This window comes from Quercus suber, unplaced genomic scaffold (assembly GCF_002906115.3).
Source record: "Quercus suber isolate HL8 unplaced genomic scaffold, Cork oak 2.0 scaffold_1305, whole genome shotgun sequence".
Classification (NCBI taxonomy): Eukaryota; Viridiplantae; Streptophyta; class Magnoliopsida; order Fagales; family Fagaceae; genus Quercus; species Quercus suber.
In genome coordinates, this window is record NW_027070694.1 from 10,956 (window position 1) to 32,946 (window position 21,991).

Consider the following 21,991-nt stretch of genomic DNA (forward strand, 5'->3'; position numbering starts at 1 on the left):
ATACATTTTTCGTGCTTCAAATGATTGATCATCTAATGACTGGGCATGAACTATGATATGAAAGTCCAATCATGAACTAAATGGGTTTTCAAATTGATTTAGAGAGTAAGGAAATGACTTGGGAAAATCGAATAAATATTTTAAGTGATATTGTAATTGCTTAGCTGGATAGCTATTCGATAGCTGATAAAAATTGCCTTTAGGGGTGATTTGAAGAAGCCTAAATAAAAAAAATTAGGAAACGGGGGAAATTTATTTGTATCTTTCTTTTTCTTCGTTCTTTCCAGATTTGTGTGTGTGTGTGTGTGTGTGTGTGTAACTTGAATGATTAAGTTATTATTTTAGGATAATTACAATTAACCCACTTGTGGTATGACTCATTTTCACTTTGCCTACTCATGGTTTAAAACTTACACTTTGCCCACTTGAGGTTACTTCCGTTAGGGCTCTGTTACCCATCCTTTGGTTTTTTCCGTTAAAAACAACTTTCTCTTTGTGTCTTTATGCAAAATACAGGTCCTTTGCTGAAATTCCTTTGAAAAATAATTAAAAAAGGAAAAAGGAAAGAAAGATAGGATTGTTTATGATGAACCATTAAAAAAAGTCTACATTGGGACCTTTTTTAATATCTTCATAACACACTAAACCCCATAATTCAAGCACAAAATATCTTTGTAACACACTAAAAATCTCTCTCAGCTCTCACACTAAAAATCAAATCAAATCTCTCTCATCTCTATAACACACTTAAATTCTCTCAACGTTGTGAAATTGAGGTCACCATCGCTGTTGGTGGACGCCGTACCGAGTTTCCTTCGAACCCACAGCTGATTCTTTGTGACGAGCCCATCTTTTCTCTACTACGACTCAACTTGATGCCGCTCCTCTTCTCACTTTGTCGACGCCACCAAAACACCATAGAAACCCCTCTACTTACACTCCAACAACGACTCTTGATCATTCAACGACCGCTCCATCGAGGTCACCATCGCTGCCATGAAATCAACGACCTCATGTTCGGGCAATTGGGTGTTGTTTTGCTTGGAAAAATTCGAGGCGAATCGGGGGACTTTTGGGGCAGTGGTTGTGGATTGTGGGTGTGCTTGTGGCAATTCTGGGTTTCTAGTTTTTGAATATTTTTGGGTTTTCAATTTTTGTTGTTTGAAGTTTTCTAGGTTTTCAACTTTTTTGGGTTTCTAGTTTTTGGACATGAGGAGTTTCAATTCTTCTTGTTTAAACTTTTCTGTGTTAGCAGGAGATTTGATTTGATTTATTTGAACGTTGTTGAGTTAGATTAGGAGTTTTAATTTTTATCCAATTTTTCTCCTACGACTTTATCATGCTTTCAGATGTATAATTAGTTTGTTTGTGGTTGAGATAATAAGTTCAAATACAAGTTAAAGTTCTAAGAAATTATATAATAATTTTTACCCATAGTACATTTTGATCTTGTTTTCTCTTGAATTTTTATGTGGTTTATGTTTAGGGAGGAGAGAGACAAAAAAATGGTACAAAAATACATATTTAACCTTCTTTTTAACGGAGGTGGGTAACAGATTCTTAATAGAAGTAACCCCAAGTGGGTAAAGTGTAAAATTTTAAACCACAGATAGGCAAAGTGAAAACGGACTATACCACAGATGGGTTTACTGTAATTATTTTTATTATTATATTAGTCATATCAACATTTAGTGTGCCAATAGTGCATTTTGTTTGCCAAATAAGACTTTTTTGTTAGTGGGTTGATGAAAGTTTTCTAGGTTTTCAACTTTTTTGGGTTTCTAGTTTTTGGACATGAGGAGTTTCAATTCTTCTTGTTTAAACTTTTCTGTGTTAGCAGGAGATTTGATTTGATTTATTTGAACGTTGTTGAGTTAGATTAGGAGTTTTAATTTTTATCCAATTTTTCTCCTACGACTTTATCATGCTTTCAGATGTATAATTAGTTTGTTTGTGGTTGAGATAATAAGTTCAAATACAAGTTAAAGTTCTAAGAAATTATATAATAATTTTTACCCATAGTACATTTTGATCTTGTTTTCTCTTGAATTTTTATGTGGTTTATGTTTAGGGAGGAGAGAGACAAAAAAATGGTACAAAAATACATATTTAACCTTCTTTTTAACGGAGGTGGGTAACAGATTCTTAATAGAAGTAACCCCAAGTGGGTAAAGTGTAAAATTTTAAACCACAGATAGGCAAAGTGAAAACGGACTATACCACAGATGGGTTTACTGTAATTATTTTTATTATTATATTAGTCATATCAACATTTAGTGTGCCAATAGTGCATTTTGTTTGCCAAATAAGACTTTTTTGTTAGTGGGTTGATGCTAAAGACAAAAATAGAAATAATTTTCTATTTTCAAAGATTAAGGTAGGTGCAAAATTAATTTAGGAATCAAAATGAAATTATATTCAAAATGTAAGGATCAAAAGTATATTTTTATTAAATAAAAGAATAAAATAAAAAACCCACCTTCCGTCGGGAGATTAAGGGTCATCGAATTATTAACTATGCCTTTTGGTTTTTCTTTTTTCCTCATCAATTGGTCAGGACCGATATCAATGTGCATCATAACATTCTCATCCGTAAACGTGACTAATTTCAAGCCCAAGAGCCTGGCCCGGACTTAAAAGAAGACGAGAACTATAAAGATATAAAAATGGGCCTAAACTGATTCAGTGGGCAGCCTTATTTATAGCATTAAGGAACAAGACAATAACCTCGAAGGTCCTCTACGCCTTTAAAGATTGGGGAATACCCTTGTTTTTTGAAACCCCACTTTCCATAAATAAATTAGGCAATGCATTTTTCTTTCTTTCTTTTGTATGAATACGATAGAAATTTCAAATGTACATAATTATTGCTTTTTATTGCTAGGTTAAGAAATCAATTAATTTTTAATGTAGATAAGATTTGAATTCCAAATCTCTTATTCGAAAGTAAGAGATTTTCAAATTAAGCTAACTAAAACTTACAATAATTTAAGTATTTTTTTATAATACTATAAAATTTCAATTTATGGCATTTTTCATATGCATAGAGTACTTTAAATATAAAATAAAAAAATTTAAATATGGGTGTTTTCTTTATTAAATACCTCAACTAAACTGATTCTTTTCATACCTTGCTCAAATGCACAATCCAAAGAACCTAGTCTAGGGCTAACTTAACACATTTTTGAGTCATAAGCAAATGTAAAATGTATATTATTACTTAATATTTTATAAGCAATACATGAATTAGAAAAAAGAATCCAACATTTTTATATAATTTAGTTCATTAATTTGAATATTTTTATATAATTATAAAACGTATTTTAAAATTTTTAATTCAAAAAATATCAAAACAATTAGTATCAAAGTAAATATCATATTTTAAATGGCTACTGCCCTCTCTTGGAAATTTTTGTCTTCAGTGTGGAAGTGGACATGAAAATACAACACATGCTTTATGGTTTTGCCAACATATTCATGCGGTTTGGGAATCGGTGTTTGGATGAATAAGAAAGATTACCTAGGGTTGTCATCATTTTTGGACTTGGTATCGCTAGTCGGAAGGCAGGCGAAACAACTAGACCTCTTTGCTACAATCGCATGGTCAATCTGGTGTCACAGAAATAAAATAAGGTGTAACGAACGAAGTTTGCCACTTGGGAAGATTATGGAATCAGCTGCCTCACTCTGACTGAATTTCAAAAACACTACAACTCTGGTGTTCATGTTCCACGGCAGTGAGATGTAAAATGGAAACCACCTACAGCTTCCATGATGTGGAAGACAAACTTCGATGGGGCTATGTTTTCAAAATTTGATCTGGTCGGAATTGGGATGGTAATCAGAAACCAGGCGAGGTAGGTCATGGCAGCATTATCGGAAAAAATAACCAAACCAGCTTTAGCCTTGGCAACGCGGAGGGCAGTCCAGTTTATCCTTGAGTTGGGCTTTTAGCAATTTGTGTTTGAAGGAGATTCAGAAGTCATCATTAAGGCCCTTGACAATGGAAATTTTTCTTTGGCCGGCGTTGGGCACATTGTAAAAGACATTAGGTCTATTTCAAGTTTGTTACGAACCATGCTCTTCTCTTGTGTAAGGAGGCAGGACAACTCTGTGGCCCATGCTTTAGCACAAAGAGCGTATTAGTTTAGATGAAGAATATTTCACTAAATATTTATTATTTTGTTTCTTTTGATTTTCCAGTCATTCAATAAATTGCCGATGAGTTTGGCCTCTAAAAAAAATAAGACTTTCTTTTTTGACAAAAAGGTAGAAAAAAATAAGACTTTCAATAATGAATATGTCTTGAAAACTACTACTAATTTTAATTTTGATAGAGAGAAAGAAATAGTAAAATTTTTGGAAGATTAAAATTTTTTTTCACTCATAAACTACCACAAACACACAAATATAGTAAAATGTATTAATAAAGCCTTGAAAATTAAAAAAGAGTATAATATTGTAAAAAAGAGTAAAATGTATTAATAAAAAATATTAAATATTTTTTATTAAATATTTGAGCCTTAATTAAAACCTTTACACACAACATTTTATTGGGTAATAGAATATATCTTCTTCTTTTTTTCCTTTTAAAGTGAGATGTCTTACTTTTTTTTAATTATTTTTGGGCAATATTATAAGATAACTAGAAAAAATATATTCTATTTTAGGCCTTAAGTCATTGCTTAAATAGCCTAATATTTGAGCCGCTCCTGCCCTCAATCTACAATTAAAGCCAACATAATCACAAAAGTGATAAAACCTATAACCAAAAAAAAAAAAAGCACATTGACACACACAAATATGTATAACACTATAACTCTTAGTTTGTGACCTAAAATTACATCAAAAGACAAAAATGAACTCCAGGGAATGTTCTTGAGAAACCCTAATCCTATAAATTTATCTAATAATATGCTCAGTTGCAGAGAAAATTAAATAAATAAATAAACATACACATATTTACTTCAAAAATACAATACTTATCCTGTAAATTGCTTCCAAGTGCGACTATGGGTCAAACTAATTGACCCAGATTGAAAATTTCGCAGTCTTTTACAAGCATTTAGGATACAGTTAATGGTAAAAAAAAATATTATCAAAATGAGGCCCATCACATGTTACACATAAATGATGAATCTGATGGCATACACCGGATATTTGCTCCAACTTGGCCCACTGGACCTACATGGATCGAGCCATAACAGCTTTCTTTGATCTCCTTCTTGCCCTTTCCACTTTTCTCCTATTCACTTCTTTTACGAGCAGAGGCTCCTCAATAATGGTGGACAAACCTGTAAAAGTCACCATCAAAAAGTGATTGACATTTTGCAGTTTTCATATCACACGTAAAAAGTTACACAAACTTTTGGCACGCCACGATGTAATAGGTAAAACGTGGGAAACCCTATTTGAAATTCAAATTAATCACAGAAATTTAATTTGTACTGTATATTTATATGAATGATCAAACTCAAAAAAACTTTTACTTACCAGATAAGAAATCCTTGTTCTCTATCATCACCCTCATCATTTCACCACGCTGTTGCTCGTCATTGTTGCACTCATAGTCACCGTCAGATTCTTTGACTTTTCTAGCTTGACTGCTCGTTGTCTTCGACCGGGCAGCCGCGAATAGCCACGTGGCATCCATCTGTTTACTGATCATACGCGCGGCATAATATGGGATCTTCACGCGCTTGGTCACGCCAGACTTAATGCAACCATTGATGAACATTATGCAATCCATCAAGCTCTCTTTGGCTAACCCTTTCATGTCATAAGCTTGTGATCTTCTCCAAAGACTTTTACTATGAGAATTGGCTGGAGTGGCTAAGCAAAGAGCACGAGTTGAGTCACTAATAGCACAATCTGGATCTCTAAGTAGCAAATGACACTGAGCTCTATTACTATATAGCACCATTCTTTCTTTCCTTGACTTTAATGGGCATAGGTCTAATGCTTCAGTGTACTTAGCTAAAGCTTCTTCTATTTCACCTAACCAAAACATATGGTTTGCTTCTTGTTTAATCAGACACACTAAAACCCTTTTCTCTTCAAGTTTATCTTCACTCATTAGTTTCTCTTTCTTCCTCCTCTCAACTTTCAAATTCCAGACATCTTGCAAAGCTCTTTGGACTCTTTGGTTTCTGAACTTAACTTTACTTTGTTTGTAATCTAAAAGGAGTGCTTTTGTGATTGTTTCACCCAAGTTTGGCCTATCTCCAAGGCTTCCAAGTTCAACCAAATCAATAACAAACAAAGCAATTATCTCAAAAACTTTGTACCTGGTATTTTGGTCATTGAGAAGTAATAGTAGACAATCTATGCCCATGTACTGCCAATCATCTGAAGATCTTGAAAGATTACAGACATTCTCAATAATCTCTTTGGATTCAGCAATGTATTTTCTTCCATCTTTACTATAACACAATATTCTAACGAGTCCAACCCAAGCTGGTGAAGAGTGATTCACCAATCCACCCCACATACCACGCAGTTTTTCCAAAAAGTCTTGCGTACAAATGAGACTCAAAGACCTCTCTTTGCAAGCAAAGCAATTTAGGAGATATAGACACCAGCACTGAAGTTGACTAGCCCATTCTTCACCTTTCCTGTCCTCCATTTCTGAATCTCCAATACCTCTAGTAAGCAAATCACAATGATACTTCACTCTCTTATTTATATTCTTCACCCCAACGAAGTTAATATACACCACTTCTAGGCAAGTGCAAGCTAATTTCATAGCTAACTTGATCACTTCTTCTTCATACTTTGCTACAGCTTCAAAGGTTTTCTCATAGCTAGCCAGGTGGCCAAGTGCTCTGACCGCAACCCTTTGCTCAACCCAGCTGATCTTTCCTCTTAAGAGCTCCATTAATGGTGGTATGACACCTTGCTGGACTGCTATTTCTGTGAACTCAACCTTGTTCATAGTGTAAGAGCCAATGACATGAGCAGCATAATAAGGTATATAAATGTTTTGGTCTTTGAGAAGCCAATTTCTATCATTGATACCTTTGTAGATTAAGTTTGCCATGCACTTGAATATGCCGAGGGAGGGGAACTCTGGGTCATCAGGATGAGTCATAGCCACATGCCACAGACCACTAAGCACCAAAACTTGGTCTTGGTGGTCTGTGAAAGGCATTTCCTTGAAAAAGTTTGCTATCGCTACTCTCCTGAGTGATGGTTCTGGCTCTTTCATTGTGCAAAAGAAACAAGATGGATTAGTGCAAGTCTGCTCCTCCTTGCACATGTTGGCAATAGCGGTTTGGGTGGTGGAGATGGTGAAGGGGTTGATCTTCTTTTTCTTAAGGGAATCCATGGAACTGACAAAATTTGGTTTTAGGGTTTTGTATTTGCTGAGGGTAAATGGCTTATATAATGAGATTCTAGGAAATAATAAACTCAATTATTACTTATTAGGCTTCAACCACCTGACATAATGGCTTATATAAAGAGATTCTAGGAAATTTTTTAAGTTATTATAAATTTTATTATATTAAACTTAATTATAAACTAATGTAATAATGAATGTAATTATTACTTATCAGGCTTCAAACACCTAATATATACATTAATTTGTAAATTTTATGTAGTAAAATTTGTAGTATCTCTAACATCACTCATTTAAGTAATATTAGTAACAGAACATTTTTTATAACACTTAACATAGTTTAACATGATTGGAACTAAAATTATTTTTACTTTATCCACCTGTGAACCACTTTTGTTATGTACTAATCACAAGTTATGTAAACCATTTGTGGATGTATAATGAGAAAAAGAAAGTTTTGGAAAGTGGATGTGGGAGTGGCCGATTGACTGGTGTAGTTGCAGCTAGCTGCAGGAAGTGAAAGGGTGAATTATGCTACTTCTGACTCAAACTGTACTTTGCTGCATTTGTTTACGTGCTTGATCATGAGAGACCAATAGTCACGAGGGCATCAAATTTTAAAGAAGAAATCTAACTAGCTAATTCACTTTTCTTTTCTTTTAATAAATTAAGCATTTGGCAGTTTTTACTTATATATTCAGTTCTGCAGAAAAAGTACAGAATTTGTTTGAGTGTTTCACTCTGTGCATTCCAAATTTCCAAGTACTTTAAGCTGCATTTTAAGCTGCAAAGTTGAACATGCATATCCAGCACTAGCTGATAGATTTTTCATGTCTTCCATAATAATAAGATGATATTAGCTAGTCACTCTGAATATATAATGTAATGCTCAATGCTTCACAGGACACAGTGAAAAAACAGATAATTAAGCCCATCTAAAACTTAATGTTTTCATATTATCTGGTTTAATTCTACGTTTTTAGGGTCTTTTTTTTTCTTGCATTGGTTGTAATTATAATATTTTTATTATAATATTTATATTCTTTTCTCTGCTTTGCAAGTGATTCCCACATCAGAAAGCAAGTGGTCCTCACCTTTCAACTTGCTTGCTAGGGTTTAGACCTCCACATTATACTAGGTTTAAATTTGCTTTCTAAACAATCACTTTAGCACTTTGCTGCTTCTACTTTTTCTCATTCTCGTCGCTGGACATCATATCTCTTGTTGAAGTGCATCTTTGTCTTTTAAAGGGATCACGTAAGCAAGGCAAAATCTTTGAACCTCCTAAAAATTACAAATATATGAACTCATGTGAGGACAAAACTTCCGGATATCTATGTACAATTGTCATGATGTTGTCTACTCTAGATTTTCGTTTAAGCTTCTTTGTCAACAGCTCTATTGCATGCTACTCCTATACCTCTTCAAACGCTTTGATAATTTAAACAGTAACTTCATGGTATATTCATTACTTTTATATATGAGCTGTAATTTTCAAAGGGCATTGCTATAGGTTCTATCACTTTTACTATGAACTATAAAGTGACAATGAATGTGGTTAGTACCAAATCAACACTATAAATATACAATAGTCTGTAAAGGTTATATAGTAATATTTTTAGTATTTTTCTTTGTTTTATGTTTAAAAAATTAACATATCCATTTGTTAGTCTTTTGTAACATGGACACAATTTAAACAGAATTTCATGACTACATGTTGTATTGACCAATGCGACAAAAACAACAATATATTTCTCAAGAACATTTAAATTCAACCATGTAGTTCATTAGTTATTAATTATACTGACTAATGAATCACATGATTAAATTTAATTAGAAAACTTATGGTACTTCAATTTAAGAAAATGTGATTGAGTTTTACCTATGTAGCATTACTCATATTCACATTTGAAAAGAAGAAGAAAACATTATTCTTTTTCAAATAGAATAAGGATGATCAGATATGGATGTCATATGTCAAAGATTAATTATATAGCCCACAATTCCCTGTGATTTTTCCACTTCCAAGTTATGATAATGTTATATCTTAAATCTATTGTGCACATATGGGAAAAAAAGAAGAAAACATTACTCTTTTTCAAATAGAATAAGACGATCAGATATGGATGTCATATGTCAAAGATTAATTATATAGCTCACAATTCCCTGTGATTCTTCCACTTCCAAGTTATGATAATGTTATATCTTAAATCTATTGTGCACATATGGGCTTGCTGCAGAAAGTTGCGAGGGACCACAGCTTAGATATGGGAAATTGTCTCTCTAAATTACAGAAACTGCATGTGGTCCCTTCAACATGCTTCAACTTTTACCCCATATAAATATTAAGCACCATAAGGAAGAACCGTAGAATCCAATTCTAAAAACAAATTAAAAATCAGTATATGTACAATTGGTGTAGGTCTCAAGAAGCGGCTATACCTTATAATGTCCTATATATAGATAAAAGCATGAAAATCTGGTTTTTACACATTTTAATCCTTGTCTAGTACTGGTAATTGGGATTAAAGAATAACCCTATGCCTTAAAACCATTGGATTTGGCCCTGTTGATGTTGATAGTATTTTATCCTGATGTTTTATTAATCTCCTATTTGAATATCTTGTACTAGGATGCATATTGTTGTATTTTATTGCTTTTAAGTACAATTGGCGTGGAAAATTGCTGTCTGTTTCTAAGCTTATAATGATGAAGACTAGATACGCTATCAGAACACAGCAAACTATGAAGCTAATTAAGGGCTTCTTTAGTTTGATTAAATTCCTTATATCCTTCTATCCAGCAAAAGACAAAGTCCTTGTGTCCTTTAAAAGTATTCATGTACAAGGAAACTTCAATTGATTAGCATAGTTATACCAAATACCAAGAAGAATCTGCTATCTCAACAATATTGGCCAAGGCTCCAGGATGTTGTAGAACAGTGATTCTAATATCTGGAACCTTTTTTTTTTCTTTTTTACAAGTGGAGGAGTGGAAGTTTGAACTCAGATACTCTCCATTGAGAGAATCAACTATACCACAGAGTTACAAGACAATTGGCTAAAAACATAAATGTTTTATTAGTATAAGAAGTAAACATCTTTTAGTGCAAATAACATAGGCTATTCTGTAAAAATAAAAACAAATTATTATATTTCACAGATTAGTCTGCAATAGTAAAGGAAACAGCAACAAGCAGCATACAAGAAAGCATTTTTCTTCTCTACACAACATGAATAGGATTATTTTAGAAAGTTTGTGATAGAAAACTGGGAGAGAGTTCATGCATTAACTTGACTTGTTGTCTTAGCATGAATGAAAAGAATCCAAGCTTAGGCTCGCTGGCCTTCACACGTTTACAAGCTTAAGAAAAGTGTACAAATAGGAATATTCTTAATCTGAATGAAATTTATGTATTTTTCAGCACAATAGAGAAACATATATGAATGTACTGAATGGCATCTATGTATTGTTTGGTACAAAGTGTCTGTATAACATGTCCATATATGTAAAACAATTGACCTGTGAGACCCTGATTGAATTAAGGATAATTGATGATTCAAGTAAAGCCGCTATCAAGAGGAATGCTAATTATAAATAAATCTACATAATCACGTACAAAATATGCTAAACGTTAACAAGAAGAAAAAACTAAATGGGCAAAGCTACTAATAGACAATTGCAGCAATACCAAAACTAGAGAAAGTTGATCAAATGTTTCAACTCTACTGTTCCAACTTTTGACCATTTCATAATTCTTGATTATAAATTAGACTTTATAAAGAAGAAAGGTAAGTCTACAAATACTGCCTAGAAAACATGTTACTTTTGCATTATGCAAACTTGACCTTATCACTTGCTATCATAGTGGTGGTAAGCACCAATGAATTCTTCCAAATTGCCAAGCACTCCATCTTGTAAAGTATTTCAAAAAGTGAAACACATTTAAAGAGATTTGGCATGACACAGAACGTGTAAAACAAATTTATATGCTAATAGGGACATGCTTAGCATTCACTAGGGCACCCAATTTCCACAATCTTTTTCCTAAAGGCTATGTTGTGTCATCTTCTGTTTCTACTTTATCAGACAGAAAGGATAATTAATTCCATAATAAACTTTTTTTTGGAAGAACAACAAATGACAGAAGGATCAATAAAGCAAATACAATTGTTGTAAGAATGAATAAGAAACATATTAAACGGAGAACTACTCTAGAAAACCTTGATATCCCATAGAACGTGGTATATACTATAAGGTTGTTAAAATTAAGATCCTACATAAAAACAGAGGAATGATCAACAAGATCATATTGTAAGATTAAGCATCATTTAAGTTCAAAAACCTATTGAAATTACAAATAATAATGTAGCACTATGATACTAGATTACTATTAGCTATTCTATTCATACGTAATTTAGATTTTAGTCAGACTATTGATAATCATTTTGAGCCATTTATTAGATGGTAGACTTGTAAGATTTTGAGATCAAGAATCTAATAAACATGATATATTGACGGTGATAATTAAACAATAGTAACTAAATAGAGATAGAAACATACAACAACCAAATTAACAAACATCACCATAAACCATAATAAGGGGGGAAAAAACAACAGCAAAAACAAAAACAAATTGTTGGTTGGTACAAACTAGAAGTAATCCACGTCTTCAAGTGCCTGCACACAGGTCTTCATCAACAACAATCTTCAAGCATAGGTTCCTTGATAATCAAAAGTCTTGATATGAGAAGCAAGTTTCAATATCTCATCATCTACATTAAATCCACTGCAGTACCTCATAATCAAGAGCTCAAGGTGTCTGCAGCCCTTTAAAATCATCACAACATTCTCACGGGACAAGAGACAACTACTTAATCTCAAGTACTTGATTTTTTGTTCTAATTTGACTATGGCCATTGCATCTTCATCTCTAATTTGGATTTCACGGCAACATAACGCCTGAAACTTATGGCAATGAGTGCTGATTGGGGTCAAAATCTGATCAAGATAATAGCAAATTTCAATAGATAACAACTCTAAATTCTCCCAACTGCCTATAAATTTAGAGAGATGCTGCCCCTCGTCCCCAAACATAAACTCCATCGGTATATTAAGGCACTTCAATTCTGGGCACCTGCTAATAATTTTTCATCTTAGAGAATATGTTTATTGAAAAAAAAAAAAAAAAAAGGGAGTGCATTTCACTATATAAATACACACATCAATTGAAACAGGTTTTAAAACAAAAGTAATCCTATTATTTAATTGAAACAGATTTAACAATAAGATAAACTAATAACATTAAGGTAAATTGAGATATTTAAATATTAATGTCATCAAATTCTACCCCAGTAAGAACCCCACATACACTCAAATAAAATTGCAACATTCTCAAAATAAAAATATTTTATAAAATAGTTATAAAAAAAAAACTAAATTAAAAAAAAAAAATCCAATTCCATAAAACTAATAGTCTATAACACATATTTAAACACGGAAGTATAACTTATGTAAAAATTAAGTACAAAGTAAGTTGTTTATTGAAATTTAAGTTATTAAACTAAGTTCAACATTTTTTCAAACAATAGAAAGCATAAATTTTAATCAATACAACCACATAGTTGAGTTCAATTTTTCTTGAAAAATAACATAATAACCATGTAGTTGAATTCAATTGAAAACCTAAGATACAATACATAGTATTAAGGAATTGTCTTCAAGTTTTGCCTTTCAATTTAGTGAAAAGAAGATCATTCAAACATATGTGAAGAGGCTAATATATTTATTAAAAGAGATGGGGGAAAAAAAGCATGAATATAAGGAAAAAAGATAGTATTACTCTTGGGAGACATATTCCAAGGACTGTTGAGTGAAGAAGCCAGCAATCACAAGCGTAGTGGCGCATCTTTGACTGCGATCAACCACAAATTTTATGAACGCATTGGCTAAGTCATTGTTCCCGTTTAGAATGTTGAAGTCATCGAAGAAAGGTGAATTGTAGGGTGGGCGTAGATAAGGGGAAGATGCGAGTTCGTGAAAATTAAGGCACTTCCAACACTTGGGGTCTAAAGAGGCTTTGTACCAAGACTTACACACCAAAGGAATGTTGGTTAACAAGGATTCAATGTCTAATTTTCTAAGCACTTCAACCAAGCAATCTTGGTTCAACTCCTCCCATCTCCTATTCCCCATCTTCTTCTTTGATGGGTAGTATCTCCCACTCCTATTCCTATTCCTCTTCCTCTTCCTCTTCCTCTTCCTCTTCCTCTTCCCCATGATTGATTGGTTTTTCTTTGAACACGTGCTTAGATGCTAGTATATATATATATATATATATATAGGATGGTACGAGACTATTCGGATTATGAATTGTAACCGTCGTAACATAACTGAACTCTTGTGTTCGTGTTAAACACGATGATACGCAGTGCACTGCATCTACACGGCGTGAAGCCTGTTCGTGTTCTATTTAAATGTGTCTAACGCTTATATAGGTCTTTCCCTTTCTTTTATTTATTTTTATTAAAAAAAACCTATAAATTATTTAATTCAAAAAACACTTATATAGATTTCTTCCTCACTTATTGAATTGAATCTCCACTGATTATTTTTTGATAAGTACGATTAAAAAAAAAAAACTATTGGCGTAGTCAATCTATTTGGTCTATTTCGGTCCATTTTGGTCAACTTTGGTCCATTCAGTCCATTACGGCCCATTAAGTTCACTTCGGTCCAATCAGTCTATTTCAGTCTAATTCGGTCCATTCTGTTTATTTCAATCTACTTCAGTTTAATTTGGTCTGTTCAGACTACTTCAGTCCATTTGGTCCATTTTTTATTAATTGGGCTTTAAATAATAATTTAAACTTACTATAACATGTTATATGTTTTTTTTTTTTTTTGGTAAACAGGGCAATTGAGATTAACTAAGAAACGGCAGAAACAACATCAGGAACAACAGCTTGGGACCGTACATACATGGTTCCCATAGCATCAAGACCAACTAAGAGAGCAACATCGGGGGGGGGGGGGGGGGGTGTGGTGCATGGAAAATTACAAATCTTGTAAAAGCAAGCACCTCTCCTAGCAAGAGCATCGGCACATTTATGGGGGGGGGTGGAATGGAAGAATTACAAAATCTTGTAAAAGCAAGGCACCTCTCCTAGCAAGAGCATCAGCACATTTATTTACTTTTCTATAACAGTGTAGAATTCGGACTCTCGGAATTTTCTTTTATCCCTCTTTGCAATCAGCAATAAGAACGTCATTACCATGGGTTATCTCATCACCTTTCAGTAGCAGGTCCACACAATCTTCACATCCATTTCAATCAACACATTAGTCAAGTTCAAATCAATGCATAAACATCCCTTAGTGCCCATAGTTCTCCGCCACAATTGTGGTATGGCCAATAGCTCAAGCATAACCAGCACCCAATTTCCAATGGAGTTTCTAATAATACCACCACCACCAGCTTTGCCGGATTACCCAAGGAGGACCTGTCGGAGTTTAGCTTAAACCAGTAACATGTTATATGTGTTCTATGGAATGAGAGTACATTTTTTTTTTAATATTATTGGATTTGTTCAAATTAGTCACCCTATTGTAGTAGATTTATAAAAATAAAAATAAAATAAAAATTAATAACATCTTCTCTATTTATAAAAAATAATATTATAATTATGTAATTTAAATCTTTTATCAAAAAAACTTTATTTCATATATATATATATATATTTATTAAATGTAAAATACATTATATGTTTTTTACATAATACTTATAAAAATAGAAAATACTTTTAAACAACACAGCACTATTTAACCTACAAAATTTACATCATATTCTTATAAAATAATTATATTACATTATTTCATGCATTATGTGAGTTTGATACTAGTGAGATATAATACACTTGAATAATTTTATTAACCACCACGTAATGAGTTGGAGATCCGATTTAAAGAAAAAATGCCCCAACAAAAGATTAATAAGCCATATTATTTTACTCAAGTAAAGTAACCAAAAAAAAAAAAAAAAAAAAACATATAAATCACCATGAGTATCTTGAGATTTTCCATTTGTGAAATAATTTCTTTGTTTTTTATTTCTTCATTTAAAAAAAAAAAAAAAAAAACATATAGAAATGAAGTAAAAGTTTGGCATGATTTTTTTCTCTATCTCTTTTTGGTGTATACTAATCGGCACGATCAAAATAAAATTTTTATGAGTGTTGATGAAAAGATATAAATTATAAGTGTATATATATATATATATATTATTTATTAAATGATTATGATGATCGAGAGTCTTGTGTCGTGTGATTCACTACCAAAAAAAAAAATGGAAAAAGCAAGACAGGAGCGGTCTGAACTTTGAAAGGTTTGTTGTACAACATAATGACGCAATGTGAACAAGGAGAATGGCTTAATGATAACGAGCTTCTCAGCGTCAGCGTTTAATTAGTGTTCAACAATTTTAATCATACACAATTTGCTTTCTCGTAACGGCTTTTTAGCAGCAATAGCATGCTGTCATAATCTATAATTAGTAAGTTAATGTTGGTGTTCAACTAAAAATGTATATTTTTAAATTTTAAAAGAAGAAGAAATTATTAGCATTTTTTACATTTTACGTCCAGAAAAGATTGCAGGCGTGCTAACCATAAAATTTGGAACAATCAGAATTAAAATGCAATGTTAAAACAATGTTTGGATAGGATATACACCGAAACTAGAGAAGTGAAGCTCATGTTTACAACTTCAAGGTAAACGATGACATGTTTACCAGTGGTCAAACTGTCAGTGTCAATGTCCATAAGCACAGCATACATTCAAACTCAAAGAGGGTCTTCTTTTGGTTTAAATATGCTGATAAGAGAGGTCTTTTGGTTTAAAATCTCTAACTACATAGTGCACACTGCACAGCATACATTCAAATTCTATCATAAACAAATAGGAAAAAGAAATACTGCACTAATATGTTACACATTCATGATTCATAACATAGTACTCAAAATATTTTAAAAGCCATATCTTTTTGGAGTGAAACTCTCATCACATGGCTATGCATATAATGTTAAATGCCTTCACGGACGAAATTTTACAGGAATCCTAATTGATCTTGAAGTATCACAGTTGAATGCAATCAAGAAAATCTTACAAGACTCAAGACTTCATGAACCTCAGATGTCCTGTTTTCAGAACATGTATAGAAAGTAAATGGGAAACACACCTCCCTTTGCTCAATTCATCCACCAAAAACCCAAGTCCTGACTCCATAATAAGATTCTCCATTGAGAGATAGAAAAAGTCACTCAGGCAACTGAGAATGCTTGTGAATGATTGTGCTGTATTTACAAATTTGAAGAGGCACTGTTCCCATGCCAAAAAGCTGCAAACAACCCTGCTATTACCTTACCAAACTACTTTCTAATTTGTCAGTCAAGTGAAACTAGATACCGAGCTAGCCCTGTGATATTTTCCAACAGACCTCCCTCTTTCCTAAACATCTGTTTTCCAAATTATATTATTAACATTGCCGTCATGAGAATTCTCAAACGCAGCAACTTTGGCACGATAAGCTGCAGCAGCCACAGCAGTGTTTACTCTCTGACCCTGAGGAAGTTCACAGGCTTCACTCATAGAAGCAAATCTTATTTCAGCAGGAGGAATGAAACAGTCCATCGAAAGGCCCGGGACATTGAAAGCCACTTCCTCAATTGTCCATGCTTCTTCCATCCTAGTTTTAGTGTGGCTCATTGCTGTTTCTCCAAACCTGAAAAGGGTTACAACTGAACGACCCGAGTGAGCAATCATTACTCCCTCAACAGGCCTATAATCATCGAGGAAGGAATTGATTGTGGTCTCCCAATACACTGCATCCCCTCCATTGTTCTGAATGCGGGTCAAATGGGAGTCTTCTAAGTGCACAAGGAGTCCTGTTTTCTGGCTGAAGTATCCAAACAAGACGTGTCTTATGATCTCTGCTGGCCCTTCACTCCTTGCTTTCAATGTCACAGGATCCGCGCAAAGCTTGAGGATGAAACAATCCTCTCCATTGATCTTCTTCTCTCCAGTACATCTTGCATTGGTAAACATACTTGCAGTGGTTCTGGGTCAAGTCCCTGAAAATGATAAGGCACGCAATTGTCATCATCAAGTACCAATGTGGCATATGGCATGAAGCACTTTGTTAACAGCTTTTTCTTTTAACATTTTAGCTCGTTTGTTTATGTACAACTTTTTAAAACCTTCATTTTTCTAAGTACAAATATACTTCAACTAACTTTCAGCAAATAAGAAAATCAGATGAGTGTTCATCCAATTGCACACTTTAAGGAAGCAAAAAAGAACAATTAATAATTAAGCACAAGCAGGTTCACCTGAAGGGCTCGGCGCAAGGGTCTAACAGGCCCTTTAGCAGCATGTGCACCAAGCCAAGGTGTGTGCCTCCACACAAGTTTCCCATTGCAACCAGCATGAACCTTGCTGCCGCCAAGTGCAAGCTCCACATACCACATGTCGGGATTCATCTGCCACAGGACAAACCCACCCGACTCTGCAGCTTTGATGAATTCCGGCTCCTTACAACTCTGTTAGCCGTCTCAAATTCAGAAGCTATCATCCTCACCTTTCCCATTGCATAAGCATTGTGAATAGCATTCTGAAGCTTTTGCCCTCCAGATGCTGCCGTATACTGCTGCAATATATACTGGGCAGATGAACTTTCCTGCAAAGTCACCCCCACAAAATCACGTTTAAGCACACTTATCTAAAACTGAATCAAGTAGCAGGCTTTACAGAAAAACTAACAAATAACCTGGCTTTCTCCCTCACAAGAAAGATAACTCTAGAAAGGAAAATGCCTCAAAACATTCATCCTACTTGTTCAGGATCTCACATGAATCCAATCCTTCATCTTTGAATCAAAGGGTAGAACTTTTAGCTATAGTCTCACTTAAATTCATCCATACAGTTGCATCGACCAATAAAATAATTTAATTGTTCTTAGAAAAGATAACATTTTATTTGTTGTAAATTCAATTGGGAATTTAAGCTACAGTGCCTAAGTTTTACTCGAATCAAAATCATTTGTGGTTCAATGTATTGTCCTCACCTCACTCATCAAACAGCAGATTTCATTAAAAACTAAATAAAATTTTACAATTTTTAGTAAAAAGAAGAGAGTTAAATTAACAAATCAATTTTTAAAAATACAAAACGAATTCTGACAAAACATAATCACAACAAAATATGTAAGGATAAAACTGATAACGATCCAGCATGCGTGAAATGAAAGTAAAGTTACAAGTTACACTCTCACCTACCTTGACTAAACCATTTAATAAAAAACAGTTACAACCAAATATATTAAAAGTTTCACGAAATCAATTTTGCTAGTGGGTCAAAAAATATCAAAAAAAAAAAAAAAAAACCGAAGTACTTGGTCCAGAGAATCCAAAATTAAAAATAAGCCCTTTAATACTATCTAGTAAATAAATGCCATATATGAAAGATTTTAGATAGGGACTATATAAAAATAAAAATAAAGTACTAACAATTGGAGTGTCTTTGATGCTAAGGTGAGGAAAAGGGTCAGCAGTGCAAACGTGCACCGGAGCTAACGGCGCCCCAAGACACCAAGCAACAACCTCAGATCCGACCGTTTGTTGCTGTTACTGTTACTACTGTTGTTGTTGTGTTGTTGCTTTGCTGTAGTTCGAGGAAGAAGAGGATGAGCAAGTGACTGAAGGAGATCTTGACAGCTGGCTTTTCTTCATCCAATGGCCCACCTGCCTTCCATCCTCCATCCTGGCCGTCCGTTCCGTCGGGTCCTTCTTTCAACGGTGATAAGGCCTCCGTGGGCCTCAAGCTCCCGGATCTCCATCAACGGCTCCGGTTGCGCCACGTAGTAGTGGGCCTGCTGGGTTTTACTGCTGCTACGTCGTCTTAGTAAGCTGGACATGGGGGACCCACTTCTCGGCGCCGGAGACTTCCCTCTTGACCTCGCCGGAGATAGTCCTCGTACCACTTCATCCTTCAGTGCCGAAAAGAACCCTTGCTTTCTCTCCATTTTTACGATATGCCACTCCACCTCTCTCTCTCTCTCTCTCACTTGGGCTTCACTTCCAAGCTGAGACAGCGAGAACAAAGCAAAGCAAAGAGCTCAAAGTGAAAGGAAACAGAGAGAGAAAGAGAAAGAAAGATTATATCGCCGTGAGACAGGGAAACTGTTGTGCAGTCCAACAGTTTTAGATTGTTATTATTCTGCGGCTTTTGTTGTTTGTATTTTTAATTATATATAGTATTATTTGTGTGTGTTTTATATATAATATAGTGTTCTTTTTCTTACAGGTTGTGGGGTTGGGCAGTGAGAACAGAAAAAAGAGAGAGAGAGAGAGAAAAAGAGCTCAGGGGTTGGTTGGTCGGTTGGTTAGATTTTTGGAAGGGTAAGTTGGGTAACTATCAACATTCAGCAACAGGACGAGACGTTATCATTTTTTTTTTTTTTTTTTGGTATGAACAAAGAAATGGGTAGAAAGAGCTATCTAAATTGGTGTCTTTCTTGAACATGATCATAGTAGTCGTTATCACGTTTACTTGTTTACGAGAGAGATGCACAATATAGATTATTGTTTGAACTTTTATTTAATTTTTTTTTTCTAAATATGTTAAACCAGTAAAATATTTACATTTTAAAAAAGTAAAAAATAAAGTTAGATTTTAAAAATTTTAAATAAAAGTTAAAAGAAAAAATTTCCATTTCCCAATAGCTTTTTGCTAAAAAATTTTGAGAGATTTAAAAACTATAATAAAGTTATATATAAAAGCTAAAAATAAGAAGCCAGTTATAAGTTATTTCCAAAAACACACAAAATGTAAAGTATATGTTAAATAAATTCCTTTTTATTCTTTTTTTTTCTCTAAAAAAAAGAATAAAAAATAATTTATTCTATTTATGATATGAATATTAATATTTTATGGGTCTTGGGCATTAGTTAGGATTGAATTTTTAATTGTAATTAATTGGCCTTAAACATGGGTTGAATCACTTTCAATTTTAATTATATTTGTTTATTAATTTTTGCAAGTGGATCCATTTTATTTTTATTATAGATTGTCCTAGGGGTACATGTTAACATACTCTATATAGAGTAATTCTTAGGTACTCCGGAGTATAGAGAATGGTGTTCTCTCCACTCACATTCGTAGTGTGGTTCATTCATTAAATTCATGATGGAGTCTATCATAAATGTGAGAAGAGGGAGCACAATTTCTTCATATTTTGAAAGTACTTAAAATTTTTCCTCTCCATGATATTTATAATTGAAAAAAAAAATGTAGGGTTTTAGGGCAAGACAAGCCCTTCACATGTATGACCTTTTGTCCTATGATCCTAGCTAATAATGGTGACTCAAACCCATGCTCAGAGCAAGGAGGACAACGGTCAATTACCAGACCCCACTAAAGATTGATATTTCTATTTAGCATTTATAACGAAAAGATATGTCAATTGAGCTAAATCTAGTTGGCTTGTTTATCCATATATATCTTCAACTATAATATGAGTGGTAATATTATCTATATTATTATTATAAAGAAATAACAAATTTGGTATCATATTTTGGCTGTCTAATAAAAAAGACATAAATTGATCAAATTATGCATAATTATAAATTCTCTAAAAAGGAGTTATGGCAGTGATCTATTCCATATTTATTTTAGGTTACGTTAATGGGTTCTTTTAACACAATTTTTAATAAACCATATTATGAGAGTTTTAACAAAAATTTTATGAAAAATATAAAAATGTCAACAAATTAATTACTTTATCATTTTCTCATAAAAACATTTCTAAAAGTAGTTTTTAAACCAACACCTTAGTGTATTCATTAACATTTCCTATTTAGTTTTTGGCATGTGGACCTGGAACGTTTGGCTGGCAAGAAATGGTAGAAAAAGAAAAAGAAAAGTTTGATTTTTATCAAAGAATCTTGAGTTTAAGTTGTTTGGGATAAAATTGAATTTTATTTATTTCTAATCATTTTTTTACCATTTTTTTAAATTTTAATAATATAAATGTTTCTTTTTATTAATTTTTATTGTTTTCCTTTAAATTGAAATTTGTTTTTCTTTTTTGATGTGGATTTTTTTTCCCAATTAAGGTGATGGTATGAATCTTTTATGGTAATTAATTTTTTTTTATTATTATTTACTAGTCATGTGCGTGTGTCAAGTGAGAATTCTATCAACCAAGTAAAGAATTCCATCCTTAAGATGACAACAAGGCCAAATAAAAATTTGTTCAAAATTTAAAGACCAAATTAAAGTTTTCAAACATAATAATTAAAATGAAGGTTTGGCTTGTGTCAGTGGCTCTAGCCACGACACAAGCTCTCCAAAATGAAATACTTAAAAATACCAAAAATATATTTTTACCTTCTGTTTTTACCTAAATAAAAGTGAGGGGATGTGTTCTCACCATAATATGGTCAAATGGTAGTTTCTGCCTTCTTGGTTCATCTCCATCTTATTAATATTATTATTATTTTAATAATAAAAAGAGTAAAAAAAAATTTCATGAAGGCATGAAACGGCGCCAATGCCATGACTACCGTTACTCCGTTAGCAACGGTCAAATGGAGAGAA

At 33.2% G+C, this 21,991-nt stretch overlaps 2 protein-coding genes and 1 non-coding gene across 3 annotated transcripts; all 3 read right to left on the reverse strand.

Annotated features, from left to right (window-relative positions):
* Window positions 1-5,075: 5,075 nt before the first annotated feature.
* LOC136065905 (uncharacterized) lies at window positions 5,076-7,328 on the reverse strand. The gene is made up of 2 exons (XM_065769720.1): window positions 5,494-7,328; window positions 5,076-5,294 (listed from the first exon to the last, which is right to left on the reverse strand). The coding sequence occupies exons 1-2, from the start codon at window positions 7,325-7,327 to the stop codon at window positions 5,185-5,187; spliced, it is 1,944 nt and encodes a 647-aa protein (XP_065625792.1). The 5' UTR covers window position 7,328; the 3' UTR covers window positions 5,076-5,184.
* A 4,509-nt stretch (window positions 7,329-11,837) lies between these two features.
* On the reverse strand, window positions 11,838-13,783 carry LOC112016532 (F-box protein FBW2). The gene is made up of 2 exons (XM_024049087.2): window positions 13,182-13,783; window positions 11,838-12,476 (listed from the first exon to the last, which is right to left on the reverse strand). Exons 1-2 carry the CDS (start codon window positions 13,616-13,618, stop codon window positions 12,050-12,052), a joined length of 864 nt encoding a protein of 287 aa, XP_023904855.2. The 5' UTR covers window positions 13,619-13,783; the 3' UTR covers window positions 11,838-12,049.
* Window positions 13,784-16,295: 2,512 nt separating this feature from the next.
* Window positions 16,296-19,629, reverse strand: LOC112016531 (uncharacterized). Its single transcript, XR_010627496.1, has 4 exons — window positions 19,071-19,629; window positions 18,901-19,012; window positions 17,725-18,071; window positions 16,296-17,466 (listed from the first exon to the last, which is right to left on the reverse strand). It is a non-coding gene; the product is annotated as an uncharacterized LOC112016531 (transcript).
* Window positions 19,630-21,991: the final 2,362 nt, after the last annotated feature.

Excerpts from the sequence above, each read along its gene's own strand:
- LOC136065905 (XM_065769720.1), bottom strand. The coding sequence starts at position 7,327 with ATGGATTCCCTTAAGAAAAAGAAGATCAACCCCTTCACCATCTCCACC. Across the intron at positions 5,295-5,493 it reads GAACAAGGATTTCTTATCTG|GTTTGTCCACCATTATTGAG; the intron begins GTAAGTAAAAGT and ends TGACTTTTACAG.
- LOC112016532 (XM_024049087.2), bottom strand. The coding sequence starts at position 13,618 with ATGGGGAAGAGGAAGAGGAAGAGGAAGAGGAAGAGGAAGAGGAATAGG. Across the intron at positions 12,477-13,181 it reads TTGGAATATGTCTCCCAAGA|GTGCCCAGAATTGAAGTGCC; the intron begins GTAATACTATCT and ends AATTATTAGCAG.